Source organism: Peromyscus maniculatus, chromosome X (genome assembly GCF_049852395.1).
Source record: "Peromyscus maniculatus bairdii isolate BWxNUB_F1_BW_parent chromosome X, HU_Pman_BW_mat_3.1, whole genome shotgun sequence".
NCBI classification, from domain to species: domain Eukaryota; kingdom Metazoa; phylum Chordata; class Mammalia; order Rodentia; family Cricetidae; genus Peromyscus; species Peromyscus maniculatus.
Genome location: NC_134875.1, coordinates 129,673,997 through 129,692,416, shown reverse-complemented (window position 1 = coordinate 129,692,416; position 18,420 = coordinate 129,673,997). Strand labels below are relative to the sequence as shown.

General features: G+C 37.8%; 1 protein-coding gene across 20 annotated transcripts in view; it reads right to left on the bottom strand.

Annotated features, from left to right (window-relative positions):
• Positions 1-18,420, bottom strand: part of Cask (calcium/calmodulin dependent serine protein kinase) — a 332,948-nt gene that overhangs the window by 158,895 nt on the left and 155,633 nt on the right. For all 20 annotated transcript variants that reach the window (XM_076561547.1, XM_015995775.3, XM_015995781.3 and 17 more), the window contains exons 4-5: positions 11,036-11,113; positions 5,908-5,980 (exon numbers count right to left, since the gene is read on the bottom strand). In XM_076561547.1, the coding sequence (XP_076417662.1) occupies positions 5,908-5,980; positions 11,036-11,113 (151 nt within the window). The remainder of the gene's footprint in view (positions 1-5,907; positions 5,981-11,035; positions 11,114-18,420) is intronic.

Below are 18,420 nucleotides of genomic sequence, written 5' to 3'. Positions count from 1 at the left end.
CCTTACATTTCAAAGACAAACATTTAAAAAAATACAATTTCTTGAGAAACTGCGTCTCCAAAGCAAGCAGCTTCTATTATGGTTATGTGATGCTATATGCTCAAATCTAAACAAAATACCTCTTTTCAACTTAGTTATGATTTCAAAAGGAAACAGCCACTAAGCAGAGGAAAAAGTACGATTAATCAATATAAAATTTACTGCTTTTAGATCATCTTGTAAGACAGAGAGGGGGAAGGAGAAAGGAAAGGAGGAAGGAGGGAGGGAGGGGGAGAGAGAGAGAGACAGAGATATGAGAATATATGATTGATCGATAGCTAGATGAAAGAAATTAAATCTAAATTTCCCTCACGAAAGTGCAACATTGTCATGGTCTTTATTTTCTTCATTAACTATAAAGGATGTAAACAAATAAAACCTTTTAACTGTAGAAACCAAAATGTACATATATGAACCAAATATATACATAGGCAAGTCACTGACTTGGATGCAAAAAGTCCTGGATAGGCTGCTTTAGTGGTAAAAATATTAATATAATAAACCAAGTGAAAATTTAGATCATTAGTTGTGTGAAATATATTGGTATTGTATGTCAGAGGGTACAGCTGGAGAATTTCTGGATATACGGATGTTCTGAGACCTAACAGGTATGAAGGCTTTACCATGACCAGCAAGCAGGATCACACACTAGAACAAGCACCTGAATCTCACTAAGTTTAGGTGAGTTACTAACGTGTTAGGAAATTCTATTGACACAACCTTCAAAGTACAGCTGCAATCGAACTGCTCTTCCTTTTTTTCTTTTCTTTTTGGCCACCTGCAATGCTCCTACTCTGCTTTGAGCTGAGAACAATCATCTCCAGTCTCCATGAACTCATTCTGATTTTTGGTCATTCTGCCTGGGCCATAGTGATTTCCAGGCTGCTTATCCAAGCAGGCCACTTGTGTTTATGTCTTGGCTTTTCTTGACTCTTGGCATCGGCTCAGCATACTCCTTCAAGTCTTGGCTTGGTGCTATGTCATCTCAATGTACCTGCTTTGACAACTCTATTTAAGCTCCTCCTCCTGCATACCCCCTCTCCCCTTTACCCCCTCTTTCCTTCCCCCTCTCTCTCTTGGTTTTTCAAGACAGGGCTTCTCTGCATAGCTCTGGTTGTCCTTGAACTCGCTCTGTAGATCAGGCTGGCCTCGAACTCACAGAGATCTGCCTGCATCTGTCTCCTGAGTGCCTCTCAGTTTCTAAACTACCAGTTTACTTCTTTCTGCACAATGACTTGCTATTTGTTGCCCTGTATTAGAATGTCAGCTCCACAAGGGCTGTGACTGTCTTGTTCACTGATGTAGCTCCAGGTCCTAGGACAGTGCCTACCACATAGTAGGCACTTGAAAAGTATCTTTTGGATGAATATCTTAAGGAAATATACCCAATTCAACAGTGTCAATTAAGTAAACTGAATATTCCATTCACTCATACAAAATACCCAAATTTCAGGTACCATCAACATAATGGTACCTGAATATAAAGGCTATCAACACTAATGCAAGCCCTCTGTTGAGTCTCCCTGACAACTGAAATACAGTGCTTTTGCCTAGTGACTTCTTAATTTGCAGTCTGAGAATTACTTCTCTATTTCCTTCTTCAGTGGATTTCTAAGTGCTTCCTAAAAATTACATGGCATGTCCCCCTGAAAAAGAAACTAACTTAATATAACCCAATATAAAAGTACTTTCAGGCCTTTGCACACACTGTTCCTTCTCTGTGAAATAGTCCCTTGTCCTCATACAACTACCCCATCATTCAAGACTGCCTTCAGGAAACCCTCTGATGCTGTCTTTTAATGATACCACCCTCTATAAAAATTGGTTTGCTTGTCTCTAAAGATCACACCCAACAACTTCTTTTACCCTTGTATACTTCTAGCACTTCAAAAAATAAAAAGATGTGGCTAACCAGACATGGTGGGAGTGGGATTACGTTTCTGTAATATCAGCACTTGGGGTGGTAGAGTCAGAAGGCCACCCTCAGCTACACAGCAAGTTCAAGACCAGCTAGGGCAATCATTAGACCCTGTCTCAAAAAACCAAACCCAAACCAAACCAAACAAACAAACAAAAACCAAGACAAACAAACAAAACAGTCATTATTATTATTATTATTATTATTAATAAAAGACAGTTATATTTCTTTCCCTGGAACTCAGACTAATTGTCTGACCTTTTATAATTGATATGGCCAATCAAATGCCAAAGGTGTGACATGGAGCCCAAACTGAGATCTAGTCATCTACAGGCCTGGTAACTTCCATTCCTTTGAAGACTCGAGCCACTGTCCTTCTGGAGATGGGGCCACATGAAAAGAGCGGGGGAAGTGTTCACTAGGAGAGCTCTCTAGTTTCAGTTACAGGAGCTGTCAGCAGACGGCCTCAAGTCTCTGTGCACTGGCCCCATGGCCTTGGCCAACAGTCTGGGTGTCAGAGGCGAGCACTTCCAGTCTATCTCTAACCAGACTGTACAGGGAACAAATGATGTCAGCTGTTGTTTAAAGTCACTTAATGTTGACAGGTGGTCGGACTCCAGAAGTGTGGAATAAGATGTGTTCCTTAGTCTCTTCTCTGATACTATCATACTTTTAGGGCTTACACTCCATGTGAAGTGGGCAATCAGATATTTGGAGAATATGTAAACAGATGCTAAACTAGAAGATGAAATCAAATATAACTAACTACTTTCATGTTTTGTTTGATTTGGCTTCCCAGTATATCAAATACCATGACCCATCAAAATCTGACTATATTATTAGAAGCATTACACATAATCGTAACTTGTTATATAATATTTACAAAAATTTCTGTCGAGGACAGAATTCACACAAAATAAAATTGTTGAGCAAACCCTTTTACACATAATGCTGTTACATAACTAGCAATTTGTTTTTATAAATTTTAAGTTGTCAGATTATCGTTTTTTCTAGTATGTATTTTAAAGAGTAAAATATTTGCCTTATATGTATATATGGAGAAAAATTTTACTCTGTATACATTCACTGTTTTATATTTATTAAATGTAAAAGAACAACAGACTGTAACACTCTATTGACAATTTTTCCTCTGTTCACTTTTGTGGTGGTTTGACCGAGAATACCCCTCACCCAATAGGCTCACAGGTTTGAGTGCTTGGTCCCAAGTTGGTAAACTGTTGGAGAAGGATTAAGTGGTCTGGCCTTGTTGGAGAAGGTATGTTGCTGGGTGGGCTTTGAGGATTCAAAAGCCCATGCCAGGCTCAGTTTCTCTCTCTCTCTGCCTCCTGCCTATGAATCAGGATGTAAAACTCTCAGCTACTGCTCCAGCACCATATCTGTCTACTTCCCATCATGATGATCATGGACTAACCCTCTGAAACTTTAAGTGCCCCTAATTAAATGCTTTCTCTTATAAGAGTTACCTTAGTCATGGTGTTTCATCACAACAATAGAATACTAAGACAGTTTCCCACAATTTTTACTCTCTTTGCATAACTAAAGATTTTAAGGAATAAAAGTATGCATCTATTGGGTTGTTTATTGTCAAGTTTTCATAATGACAGTACCAATGTCAGATCTCCACATTTGAAAAGAATGAACAATAAGATATTGTACAACTAATTTGCACTAATGGACATTTTGTACCTTTTACAGTGATTTTCATTTGCTATTATTACATTTAATTACATGGTTTTGGAATTGCATGAGGATCCTCAGCTTTTAGCCATAAGAATTTCCATTACTAACTTCTACCTAATTTCCTTAACCATTTAAAATATGCCAAAGAGTAAGGCCTTTAAAAATACACCTAGAAGGAAGGAACATCACTTTTGTGCACACTGAAGGTTACATAGGCCAGGGCCAACCCAGCTAAGCATGAAAGCATAGCCTATGGCTAAAGAGACCTCAGAGACTCTGGTAGTTAAAGGCCTTAGAAGGTGCCAGGGATGAATGAGAAAGCCCACTAGGCTCCTTTATGGCCTGCTTCTGTGTGTTTTTGACACTGATGGCAGGGACTGAGCCATCTCATTAGCTCAATACAAGGATAGAACAGGAAGAAAGAATAATAATCTTACGGATCTTCTAAGAGTACAAAGTCCATTCTATCTAGAATCATGACTCCCTGCTATGTTTAAAAACTAGCTGTTTGACAGCACCAAGGAGAAGGGGAGGGGGTGAGCTTGGGCAGCAGCAGGAGGTAGAGAGGGAAGAGCAGTGGGATGCACCAATGTGTGCTCTTTCTTGATCACTCCCTTGCTCCCTGGGCCTATGTCTCTAAAGCCACAGCTCCAGAGTTCTTAGTCCGGGCTCAAAGACTATCCTTGGCTGTGGTATTCCAAGGGTACCAGACTTAGGTTTTACTGATGGCATTAAAAAGACTCTTGAGGATAAAGGAGCATGATCTTCCCCAAAGAGGACATGGTGAGCTTGCATGAGGGACCTGCAATCATAAAAAAATCTTGCTACTGAGGTACCATGTTTCTCTTGAGTAGATTCCATGAAATCTACATCAGAAATACCACAAGTCGGAAATGACATTAGAAAAAGGTTACTGTGGTTTTTAATAGTAAGCCAAATGAGAACTCTTACTATTGCCAATTTCTCCCACAACTAGATGAATCGAGAAAGATACTTGTAAACATCAGCATTATGATTAATGGGAAAATCTTTGAAGGCCTTAGAAACATTCTGACTATAGGCATCCCTCTATTTGAGGCTTTCCAGTGCATTTCAAACAAAGAAAGAACTAATCAGAACAATACTGCCTATTTTGGTATCACTGTAATTCAAGGGTGTTGTAGTTATCTTGGACTTTTCATACTCTAGTAACTTGGTGCTCAAAGGATAAGGTATGCACTGGATGGCAATCAGAGTGCTCTGAACACTTCAGGGTCAAAGCTTTACAGTAAGACATTTGAAAAATAATTGTTAAGGACTGTACAGCAAACCACCATGGGGCTGGATTACAGTCCTCACATATACAGACAGTTATTAAAGTAAACTATGTTTTATTTTTAGAATATAAAGTAACTATTTAGGTCCTATAAAAATATAGTAGTTGTTCTTTATACAGTTTACATCCATGTGCCACTTTAACATGATTTGTTAAAATGGCATCCACTTGGGGAAGTACAGTAACACTTGACCTACTTTCCCTGTTCATCAAGCTACTCAGCACTACTAGAGTTTTGATTCTATTTTCATTTTAAAATTTTATTAGTGAGAGCATTTTTCAGGCCCACTAGTTCTATCTTCTTTAAAATGATTCATAACCGACACTGTCTCTTCTAGTCGTAGGTATTATTTTTAATTATTTTGTGCTGAGAGGGGTGCTTGTAAGAAGTTAGGAGGTAACTTATTGGGATGAATTGGCTTCTTCATCAGCACTTTCTTTTTTGAAACTAATTTTTACTACTTCACAAATAACAGTGATGCTGCAAAGTAACGGTGGTGAAGTCAGCAAAGACCACGAAGATGATGCTGATTGAAGACGACTTTCTCCCTTGGCTCCAATCTGATGAATGGGTTTTTGTTTGGAGTATCTGCTACTCTGGCACTGCCCTTGTCTCCTATTTTTTTTCAGTTTACAACATTTCAGCTTTTCTTGAAAGACAGAAATCCAGTTGAAGAAAAGTTATAGAAAAACAAATGATAAATTTAAGCACATGGTTAATATTTTTAAAATAGTTCTATTTTCCTTATTTATTGGCTTTGTGTTTTTCTCTTATGTATCTCTTAGGAAAAAAAAAAAAACCAAGGAAACTGAAATTACGGTGTTCCTGTTAAGAATTAGTACAATGACTCTCTGAATACAAAGTAGTTAAATTAATTCTTATTTGCAAGTAAAATTTAAGATGCTCTTTATATTAAAGAAAAGAAATACTTACCTTCACATCCCTGTGAATTATGTTATTATCATGACAGTAGCGCAGAGCTTCCAGTATCTGTCTCATGTAATGGCTGTAAAATACAAGAGAAATCTAAAACTGTAAAAAACTTCCATTGTTAAAAATTAACACGTAGTGTCTCTACTTTATAACCCCCACTAACTTTATATTAGCTAGTCACAAACATCTTTCATTTGAGCAAACAAGACAGTGAGACTTAAGGAAAAAGTTGACAAACTTAAATCCTCCTTCAAGAAACAGAATGTTCTGAGCTAAGTCAAAAGCATTCTGCATAATCAGTCAACAGTAATAAACACACTAAAGAGGCACACTATGGATCGCTATGAAGGAAACTGCTGGAGGCTAGTGGAATGATTCTGACTAAAGGGTTGTGGCCTTCAGTCAGCCACTCAAAGCGGCTCTCTACCTGGTGTCCACTTAAGCAGGAGGAGAATCCATGGAACCTCTACACATGCGATTTCTCTTTGTTACTTAATCAGGCTTTAGTTGAGGGTACTCTTGAACAAAGCAAGGCTATTTCTAGACAGCTAGGGTCTGCAGGGGCTTCCACCGGGTACAGAACAGAGGAATTGATGTTTTTTAACAGGGCCAACTAGTCACAGTTACTATGGGTTTATATCTGGATGAGACTATCTGAAGCTGAAAATAAGGGAAGTTGAAAATGCATTAAAAACATCCCTAACCTATTACAAACATTAGAGTCTAAGCTTAGTTTGCCTTAAGTATGCTCAAAACAGTAACATTAGCCATTACTGCATATCACTAGCCCAGGAAAAACTTGAAGAGTAGTTTCTACAGACTGTACATGCTTTTTATTCAATCGTAAAGTACAAAATTGGGAAGTCAAACTAAGGCAAGACAGAGATGCCTTCCCCTTTCATCTCAAGCAGCCACTGTACAGAAGTGCTCTATTTCAATATTTTATTGTATAGTGTTCACTAAACTTGGTTGTGCTTTCAGACAGTATATTTCTGACACTAAAACAAAACAATTTAAGTTAGAGCACTCATAATGACCTTACAGGCACATTTATGACTTAAGACAAAAAGTTTCCTTGCTTTATAACAGAAAGATTCCTATCAAGTATCCTCTTGTACACTACAGTATGCTACAGTCTAAAATTCTCATACAAATATCCTTTTATTAAACATCTGGATTATTTTATATATTATAATAGATTACAAGTTTCCCTACAAAAAAATAAGAGACACAAGAGGAAAAAAACCGTAAACTTAAAGTAAACTAGCCTTTTTTCCTATACAGCTCATCTCTTCATACCTGGGCCCTAAGCAGTTCTTAGTGTGATGCTCCACTGAGAATAGACATGTAGGGGTTTGTCTGGGCCAGTGCAGCCTGCAATTAACTTTTGTTTAAGTTAGGAGGACTTAGCTTACTGTTGGGGACTTTTACTCATTCAAAGTAGACCTTGGAGGAGCTGTGACCCCCTGAAATGGCTAACAACAAATGTCAAAGTGGTTTGGAACTCGCAGTAAAGTCATTATGTTATAGTTGTTATTAAGTTTAGTCAAAGTTTTAAATGTCAATTCAGATGTCAAAATGGAGGGCTTAAATTAGGCAAAGTGGACATGTACCCACAAGAGCAGACTATTTTGGAGACATAATACTAAGATAGCCACCTAAATTATCTTCAGCCTAAAGAAAATCCCTGTCTTCTAGCCTTAAAAACCCCAATAAAAGTCAGTGACTGAGCATTTGAAACTGTGACTATCACTGTACTTCATCACTTGGCTAGATGAAGCTCAGTGACAGGGGTTTGTGTAACATGCGCAAGGCTCTGGCTTTAATGCCCAACTGTTAGAAAACAGTATCTGAGTCAAATATGCATGCACAGCAGGATCTCTAAGTCATATAAGGGGAGAGAAGAACTTTTTCCTCTACCAATTCTCACATATCTAAACTAATAATCTTCTACCTCTTAGTCATGATCCTTGGAGGCTATGCATGGAAGAGAGTTGCTGACTCAACTTTCAAACCAAAAAATGTCATTTCATAAAATATCACAGTCCATATTTTCAGAAAACCAAAGAAATACATATATTTCCCCCAATCTTGAAAAATCAGAAAAAATGATAATTCTATACAAAGAAAGGACTGTCCAACAGCGCATTTACTGCCTCTAGAACAGTGGTTTTAACCTGCGGGTTGTGACCCCTTTGACAAACCTCTATCTTCCAAAACATTTACATTATGATTCATAACAGTAGCAAAATTACAGTTATGAAGTAGCAATGAAAATAATTTTATGGTTGGGGGTCACCACAACATGAGGAGCTGTATTAAAGGGTCACAGCATTTGGAAGGTTGAGAACCACTGCTCTAGAAGGAGGTGTTTTGATCTTTAGATGGTGGGTAAAGAAAGATAGCTCAACTTACTCCTGTGGTTAACAGTGGGTTAAAAAGTCTAAATATTTGCTGGGCAGAAGAGATCTTATCTCTGATATGTTCCTAGTTAAAGATTATTTATGGTAAATAGAACCAGGGATATTTGAGGTGTAGGCAGCTTCATGGAGAAGATAATATAAGCCAACCAACATTCTCAGGTATAAACCAAAGATGTTTCATAACTAAAATGCTCTCTGAAGCGTGTGGAATCCCACTAGCTCCGCAAAGGGAATTTATTCTGGACCAGAGGTGTATTGCTAGTTTATGTGGGAAGAAGTGATGTGGGGAGCCCTTGATAGTTCAGGTCTCCCTCTGCCTCAGATGGGCCTTTTGGTTGTCTTCATCCTTCAAATCAGTTAGCAAAGCTTGCTCCTAGGAAATGGACCACTGTGATTTTAAGAGTTGGCGTCAATGTGTTAGCCTATTCCAGAACTCATCAGCACTGAAAGGAGAGAGGCTGCCCCTTACTGGGCTGTGTTGTACTGTGTTATACTGTGTATACTGTCATACAGATCTGTGCTTTGCTACTCTTCTTGAAACTCAGCCAGTTAGAGAAAAACAGCTTTAGCCATTTGATTATTTAGGTCTCTAAGACTTGCTGAACTCACTGGACTACCCATTCAAGCTAAATTTCCTCATAGTAAAGCACAGGAACAGAGAGAAGAGAGGAGTTAGAAGTTACCTGGCAGAACACTACACACCATGAGAAGAGTCTCTATACCGTTATTGATGTGGCGTAAGAGGGAACACAGCTAATGATGCCACCCGAGTCTCCCTGCTTCCCTTTTTATTGTTAGGGGAAAGCAGACTTTAATTAGGTGTGTCCAAACGTTTCTGAGCAATGTCACTTACTGGTCCCACTGGTGGTGCTCTTTTCTGCTGCATTCTGAAGAGTTCCTTTCAGAAAACCACCATTTACCAACAAATATAAGTGGGTTTGAAACAGTCAATAAGCTTTCATCTTGATATATACACAAACGTCGACCTTTTCCGTAAGTCTCAAGACTGAGAGAGCCCAGAAGTCATTAAAGTGCATGCTATCACCTCTCCCTGCCTATGCCGAGACCCAGACCAACTGTAGAGCAGGACTGAAATGAAAGGAAACGGAGGTGAGAGAAGGAGTGAGCACCGGGGATGTCAGGTGCTCCAGCAAGGAAAACAATCACCTCCCTTCATCGAGGAAAAGTGCAAAGAGTGCAAATTCTCACATTTTGATTTTCTTACTTTATGTTGTTCTTAACAACTGTACAAAAGACCACTTGACCAGCATGCAAGAGGTCCTAGGTCCAGGTCAATGCTTGATGATAAAAAATATATAAAAGTTTCCTTGAATTCTTTCAGAAATGTAAGAAGTGTGTGTGTGTGTGTGTGTGTGTGTGTGTGTGTGTATACAAAAGTCTGAAAGTTCAATTTCCTTTAACAAGGTACTTCACCACAATGCCACAAGAAAAATGAAGATAACACTGACTGCTTGGAGTACTGGGGCATGCTTCTTACTTTGGAAGCACAGCAAAAGGTGACAATTTAAAAATTGTGATATAAGCTCAAAAATAGAAGAGTGGGACTTAAAAACACCTAGAATGTGCTTTAGAGAGCATGATACACAAGACAAAAGGATATTTAGCTTTCATTCTATCATATTATCATATGTCAGTGATACAAGTAAATAGTCTAGTTAACATCTGAAGCCTTCAGCTGCTTCTTTTTGCCAGCTCCAGGAGTACAAAAACAGCAATTCCCTCACACTGCCCATATTCTTGTTCTGTGCTACAGTCACATGCACTTCATTGTCCACATTGGGGCCCCTTGCTCCTCAGCCAGTCCACACAGGACTAGACATTGTATAAGGTAGTTACATAGTTGTTTCTAATTATGTCCTTCTAGGATGATATAGTTATAAAAAGAATGAAAGGAAACTTATAATCACTTGATGTAACTGTCTTTCAAATGATAAAACAGTTCAATAAGTCCTTATAGGTTTGTGAGTCTGAACCCTTCACCATATTGTGGCCACTGACTGAGGAGGGATGCTCGGGCTCATGGATCAAATCAGTAACCCGCCAGTGCATAATTATGCTGTGACTGAATACAACCAAGGCAGAAAGCTGTATTGCTATAAGTCTATAAGCTAGTGCTGTAGTGCATGCATGACTACTATCATTTTCATTTTTACTTCTCTTTTGAGTCATTAAGATTTTATGACTACTGCTCCACTTAGTCATCGCTTGGTTGAGAGACCACATATTGGCCTGAAGCAACATATTCAGCAGAAAGATGGTACTTTTATTTTTTTTTGCTCTTCTTATTCTTCTGTGTTTGCCTTAGATTAATTGATCACATAATAATCTAAAATCACTAGAAAGCAAAATAAAGAACTAAAATGAGGCACAATTTGCCAAACCTTCAACCTTAAGTCTACATGGTTTCTGGACTACCAAACCCCTTTGTAGAAAGTCACCGGGAAGGGGTAAAATAGGAGCATTTGTGTGCAAAAGCAAAGTCATGTTAGCAGATGCTGTGTTTGCCATTCATTGCACATTTCCAGCTGCTGTCAGCTTCCACACATACTGAAGCAGCTAAGTCATCTGTGGCGGCATCAGCAGTGTGCTGGCAGACAGAAGAGCTGGTTACTTCCTGGGATTTCTTGGTCAATTCCGCCTTTTACTTCCACTTTACTTCTGGGGATTAGATGCAGATTACGTACCTGGCTACAGCTTCACTGTACACAAAACCAGCATCAGCTCGCTTTACGATTTCAAAACACAGATCTGCTCCATCCATACTGCAGAGAAATGTGAAAAAGAATATTAGAAAAGAGGAACATCAAAGACAACATTCTAAGTAAACATATCATTGTTGGGAGCTGACTGACTACTGATGGTTGTACATTATTTAAATCCTCTTTCTTTTAATGAAAAGCACACACCAAATGTAATGCATTATAACCGCCTGCTGAAAATCTACAGAAAAAGAAACGTTTTAGGAGATTAAGCTAACGGAAGTATCAAATAACACAAACATCACAGTAATAAGTCTCAGAAGAGAGCAACTCTAGAGGTAGTGGGTGTAATTTCTGAATTAAATTACCAAATTCTCTATGTCAAGTAACGTAGTATTTTAAGAACACAAAGGTTTCTTTTTTTTATATAACATTTTGCAATAGCTATCACCAATAAATGGGAAATTTAAGTTACATTCTGTGAAAAGAAAAATTAATAAGCCAATACAGAATTTATTTATTTTACCTTCCATTACCCAAATCAGTTTCTACAGATACATTCCAACACACTTATTTTTGTTTTTGTTTTGATGTGATGGTAATACCCTGTTACTATCTTTCTCTAAGACTTAGAATAATTCTCAATTTCTCACCTTGTAGGTGAGATTGCTTTGACCTAATCTGCCCAATGACATTTTAAGAAAATCAAACTGTCATAGACTGATCTTATTACTTTTTTAATATGCCATTTCCTTTTCCTTTTTCCTGGTATATGCTTCTGTATATACTGTTTTTCATATCTAAAACCTACCTTAATTCAAATTTCCATTCTATTCCCATCTACGAAGAAAATTCCCTCAGTGATTACCAGCTTTTAATTGCTAACAAACTACAGTCTGCATCATAACCTTTAGGCTTTATGCAACCTAAGCACATACAAATGTACAGATACATACATGAAACTCATGTAAGATTACTTATATTAAAAATGATTCAACTATTAACAGCTAATATTTTCAAATGCTTCTAAAGTATTTTGAAATTCTCTAGGTCAGTTTTCAGTATAACTATTGCAAGTAAAATACTGAGAATATAAATTCCTGGAATGGAAAGTCAAGGCACTCACACACAAGTGTTAGGAGATTTCATGGGAAGCAGCTGTCAGATTTCCTTTCATACTTGAAACTAAGCACCCTAAATCAGTCTGGTTATGTCCATTGCTTTTCCCAATGACTATAGCTACACCTATTGGATATGCAAAGAACAAGTGTACACTGTCACACCCTACAACAGCCCAACAAGAGTATAAAGTCCTAAAAACCAGTTTATACTTTCAACACACTGTAATCCAGTATTCAGCAGAAGACCGAGCAGCACACAGAACTTTAATCAACAGTTGGTTACATCATTTAGATCTTAGTGTGGTTTATGTCAATGAAACATTTCCATATTTATATAAGGCTTTTACATGTCATACTTGGGCATTTTTCAATGTCAATTTGGATTATTTAAAATGTTTATTATGAAAAAAATTGTGGTTTTGTTTTGTTTTGCATCCCCCTTATGCACTTAAGGCTTGTGGACAACTCTGATCATGCCCTAGAAGAGAATTCTTGAGTGGCAGTTGCTAGGTCAAGGGATTTACCATAATGCTTTTGCTAGCCATACTGCCAGACACCTTTTAACAGTTCGTACTGTTACTGTGGAGTGTGAATGCCCTTTCCTCTACCATGCCCTCACCACAATGACTACTCTTTTTCATCTTTGCCAGAGAGGAGGAAAACAGTCATTCATGCTTGCTCTAATTTACATTTCCTTGATTACTAGAAAAGCTGAGTGTTTTCTTCATTTCTTTTTACTGTAGGGTGGAAAATGGCTTCAGTTTAAGTTGGTTAGTTGATCTATGAGAACTAAAAAAAAAAAAAAAGAAATCTCATAGTGAAGAATTTCTTCTATTTAGGCATTTTCCCTTTCCATTGAAATTTAAGGATAAGTGCCATTCAAAAAGTTGGATAGAGGAGAAAGCCAAATGGACTGCATAATACAGTAATAAAGATCTTGGGGAAGAGACGGGGAAAGGAGATGGTGGTGGAGAGGTGGCAAAATGATGAAAAGCTCAAGTCTAAGAAGGGAACTATTCTGTGAAACAACCAGGAATCACTTACTGACCGGTGCTATAGTGACCAGCACTATCAGTCTGGGCCTCTCTGCTCATCTCTGCAATACTAGTACCTCCAGTGACTATCCTCACACATCCGCACACAGGCATTGGTTTTTTCTGGTTTCGCTTTCCTTCCACTGACTGCTCTATTCTTGTATCTAGTATTATACAATTTTAAATACTGTAATAGCATATTGTAATATTTGGCAAAATTAAGTTTCACATTATCTTTATGAACTTTTTCTCCCAGTTAAACATTAAAACAATTTTGTGAAATTGTAAAATATCTTTATATTTTAGCTCAGATGAAATTATTTATACTAACTTCCAGAATTTAATATTTTCTAATATTTTTATCTCTTACTTATTTTCATATATACATTACAGTTTTAAGGTTTTTTCATATTGATTACAAATTGTGATTATTAGTTTCTTCCATAGGTATTATATCTCTATATAGCTAGTTCTCTCTTTTCCCTTCCTCCCTCTACTCCTGCCTCCATCCCTCCTTCTTCTTTTTCTTTTTTTTTTTTTTTTGGTTTTTCTAGACAGGGTTCCTCTGTGTAGTTTTGCACCTTCCCTGGAACTAGCTTTGTAGACCAGGCTTGCCTCGAACTCACAGAGATTCACCTGGCTCTGCCTCCCAAGTACTGGGATTAAAGGCGTGTGCCACTACCGCCCGGCTCTCTCTTCCTTCTTTAACTATAGTGCTGAGGATAGAACTCAAGGCCTCGCACAAGCTAGTCAAACACTGAGCTATACCCCTAGCTCTGGAGTTTTAGTTATTAATAAATGAGGTCTTTTGAACATTATATTTTTTTTTAATTCAGAGATTCATAACCAGGAGCACTGAACAAAATCACTGGTGTAACTTTTAAAATGTTCAGGCATGCTTTAGAAAGGATTATTCAGAAAGAATAATGACCATGAAAATACCTTTCTATTATTAAAGTCATCTGATTATTTATAACATTAATTGATATTAAGTAAAAGCAATGTGCTAATTTTAAGTTTCATGAGATACAGAAGTAAAAACTAAAAATATTGTTATTTATGTAAATTTTATTCACCATATATTTAATCTATACATATTCATAATATATGCAATGCTGATATAATAACCTTGAATATTTTAGACAAAATTGATGATTTCTTTCCTTTAATACATTATTTGAAAATATAATACTTCTAAAAACAGTGAGGAGGCTTCTTTTACTGCTCTTTTCTTCGGTTTCCCATCTTGGGGTACTTATTCAGCAGTTCATGAATTTTCCAAAAGCATGCTTTGTATTTCCTAGTTGTCTCCTAAGAGAGTGAAATGAGATGGAGAAGAAATCTCGTATGGAAAAGGATGAGGAGGGCTTCTGTACTGCACGTGGAGAGAAACCAGGGGAGGTTTACTATAAATCATAGAAAGTGATGGAATTACGAATGAATGACTTTAACTGCTCTTTCTGTCTGTACAAATCAAGAATTATATAATTAAGAAAACGATCCAGAGTCAATGCATCAGACAAACAAAACAGGTCACAAGGTATGGTTGTGTGTATATTGAAAAGGATGAGAATCTGTCATTCCCAATTCTGCCATTCTGGCCTAAGGATGAATTGGAGCTGAAAGTACAGCATCATACATTATGATTTCAGAGCCATCTCAAATTGTAATAGCAATTCCTACATGTTTACAATCAGTTTCTGCACCTCTCATAGCACACCAACTTGTAAGAGATGGCAGATTGGCATTTGTATGCAAATGACTTTGAGGAACACTGTTATGAAGGACAGACAAAATTTCTCTGACCAGCATTTTCTCTGAAGATGACAAAAACAACTATACAACCTAGATGAAATTAGAAAGCAACATTTTACATTTTCAAAGAACAACCAGTACAACAAACTGAAAACTGAACAGATGAGACATGAACAAGAAGAGCTGCTTCTGTCCTGGGCAGTGGGTAGTGGTGGCATGCAGAGAGTGAGCTACACAAAGGAGGCAGCTGTGGGGGACACCTTTGGGAAACCGCAAATGACAAGGTCCCGATTCTTCTGCACCTTGATGGTCTAAGAGGACAGACTGAACTCTTTTTTTTTTTAAGTTATACTTTTTTATTTTTATTTTATTTTATTTTACAATACTATTCAGTTCTACATATCAGCCACAGGTTCCCCTATTCTCCCCCTTCCCCCCCCTCCCCTTACCCCCAACCCACCTCCTCCAGGGCAAAGCCTCCCCCAAGGACTGCGATCAACCTGGTAGACTCAGTCCAGGCAGGTCCAGTCCCTTCCTCCCAGACTGAGTCAAGCGTCCCTGCATAAGCTCCAGGTTTCAAACAGCCAACTCATGCAATGAGCACAGGACTTGGTTCCACTGCCTAGTTGCCTCCCAAACTGATCAAGCCAATCAACTGTCTCACCTATTCAGAGGGCCTGATCCAGCTGGGGGCCCCTCAGCCTTTGGTTCATAGTTCATGTGTTTCCACAGACTGAACTCTTGTTTGGCAGATGTCTGAAGAACTTGCCAAAGCCTAAACAGCTGTGTTTTGGAAATGGGGATATAGAGTACATTCTGGTGTGACATACTGGTAGTATAGGAAACACCTAAATGCTTCTTATTAATTACTATGTAGGTAAAAGGTGAACCTAGAAATTGCATCAAAAGCAAGCATTCAGGGTATGTTTCCTGATCATAATGCAGTTGTGTTAGAGGTAAATTAATAAAACAACAATAAAATCCCCCTAAAACTTGTTAGCTGAAGAAAGTATGCCCAGTAACTTATCAATCAAGGAAAAACTCATAATGATAATTAGAAAATATTTCTAACATTGACAATAAAGAGTAGGTGTCAAAACTTTTGTAAGATTGAGGTATCAGCCTGGGTGTGGTAGTGTAAACCTTTAATCACAGCATTCTAGAAGCATAGGCAGATGTGATTGCCATCAGTTCTAGCCAACCTGGTATAGATGGTTGAGTTCCAGCATTACATTTTAATAAGTTGGGGCATAGTTCTAATCTTATAGTGTAAGAAGAAGGCAATCCATATCACACACACACACACACACACACACACACACACACACACACACGAACACACACACACACAGAGAAATATAACTTGGCCTTGGAGAAACTTTTCTTTAGTCAGCAAATTCACTGTTCATGGAAAATACATCAATAATCAATATAACCCTTCTGAGAGACTTTATAGTGCTTGCCAAACTATTTATCCTGTGTTTTTTATTAATAAGACCTTTTAAGATTTGCTACACAATGATACACACTTGACTTACTTAATTTTATTCTAAAGGAAAGAATTAGGGATCTCTCCCAGTTTTAATGAGAATGGTTTATCATAGTTATTAATAATAGGAAGTTGGAAGCAACTGAAATTCCAGTAATAGAAGAATGCCTCTATAAACTCACAGTGGGGAATATTAAATGATGTTCTATATTATTGACATAAAGATGTTCATAACATAGTAAGACACATAAGCAGATATAGGTACGCACAAGTACCTAAGTTGCTGGATAGTAAAAAGAGAATTAAAGAGTGGACAGGATGATGCTTGAAACACTTTGCTTCCTTTTACTTCTTCATAAACAAACAGGTATTTATCACATGAAATCAGGTCTCATCATTTAAAAATGTAAAAAGATTCCTTCAGAACAGTGTTAAAGAAGCCCTTACAAAACAGTTTGAATCCATTACTTTGTGACAATGATTAAAGTAATACAACAATTAAGCTAGTTTTCAGTGCATAATTACATGATGGGCATTTTCTAGGTGTTTTACATGCACTAGTTTATTCACTGGCTACAGGAAGCCTATTAGGTAAGGTAGTGCAGGCATCCCCATTTTATTTAGGAGAAAACTGAGAAACAGCTCAGGATAAGTGAAAGGTCACATGGTGCTCTTTCTCTCTTAACTTTTCAAGGCAAGAACTTACTATGTAGCCCTGGCTGCCTTTGATCTCTGATAAAGTCAGGATTCAAACTCAGGCAGTCTGATTTTGAAGTTCATGTACTACCCCTGAAACTGGTTAGGTTTCAAAGAGGAAAGCATCCTAACTCTGTGCACCATTCATTTTCATGCCAACTACGGAGGTTCCATGATCTAGATCACTGTGTTAAGCACATGGAGTGGGGTGGGGGATGGGGGTCTTCAGAATGCAGAGCTCCCCATCCCCACCCTCCTAAATGACACATGTAGGTGCTATTATTGCTGATATCATTTAAATGAGTCCTCTACACCTCTGCATTTAATAAGCCCCACCCCCCTCTCTGTGTTGATCTTTTAAGACCAAGGTCTTACATTGTAGTCCACGCTGGCCTAGAACTCATAGGGCTCCCTCTGACTCAGTTTTTTAAGTGTTGAGATTATAGGTATATGCCACTATGTCTATCTAGTATGCTTGATGATAAGTCCTGTAATCCTTGCATATATAAACTAATCTTTTGATTAAGATGAATCTTAATTTTGTTTTATTTTCCCTAAAATTTACAGCTTTGTTTATGGTACTGATTTGATATCTTTATAAATGCTGCATAACCAGTGTCTCTTCCTTATTCTTTTGGCCCTTGTTATGTCTCTGTCTAGGATATCCTCTGTCTAATTTTATATATGTCTGACTTCTACTCCTGCACCAATGACCTTCATCAACTTCCTACGAGCCCTCCTGTCTATCACAGCTCCCAACTCTTCTCTCTACTGAATAAGTGGGCTTTAAGAATATGGACCTATGACCATTTAGACCCATACTCCCAGTTACTTTATATTTCACAGGCCAGCACCTGTCTGGTCTATACAATTGGACTGTAGCAACTTTGAGGGCAAAGTAAGTCTTTTATCTTCATTATAAAACCCATATATTGGTGGTTATTTATGAGCATTTATGGGGAATAAGTTTATTTCCAAAAGAGAGAAATCACACACAGAAACCTTTTTCACCCTCCCTTCATATATACCATATTCCATGACGGGGAGGGGAATTTAGCCTCATTCAGAGTACAATTAGTAAGCACTTACTACAGGTAGAGAATAGAAGGGCCAGTTTCATGAATCGCTTATCTTTTAAGAGCCTACAATCACAGAAAAGGAGATAAAGAAGGATGAAAGAAAAACCAAACCAAAAGTGAGTGCATCTTTGAGTTCTGATGGCGGGAGATACTCTATCTTTGAAGGATTCTGAAAGTTTCTATGAAGTAGGCAGCC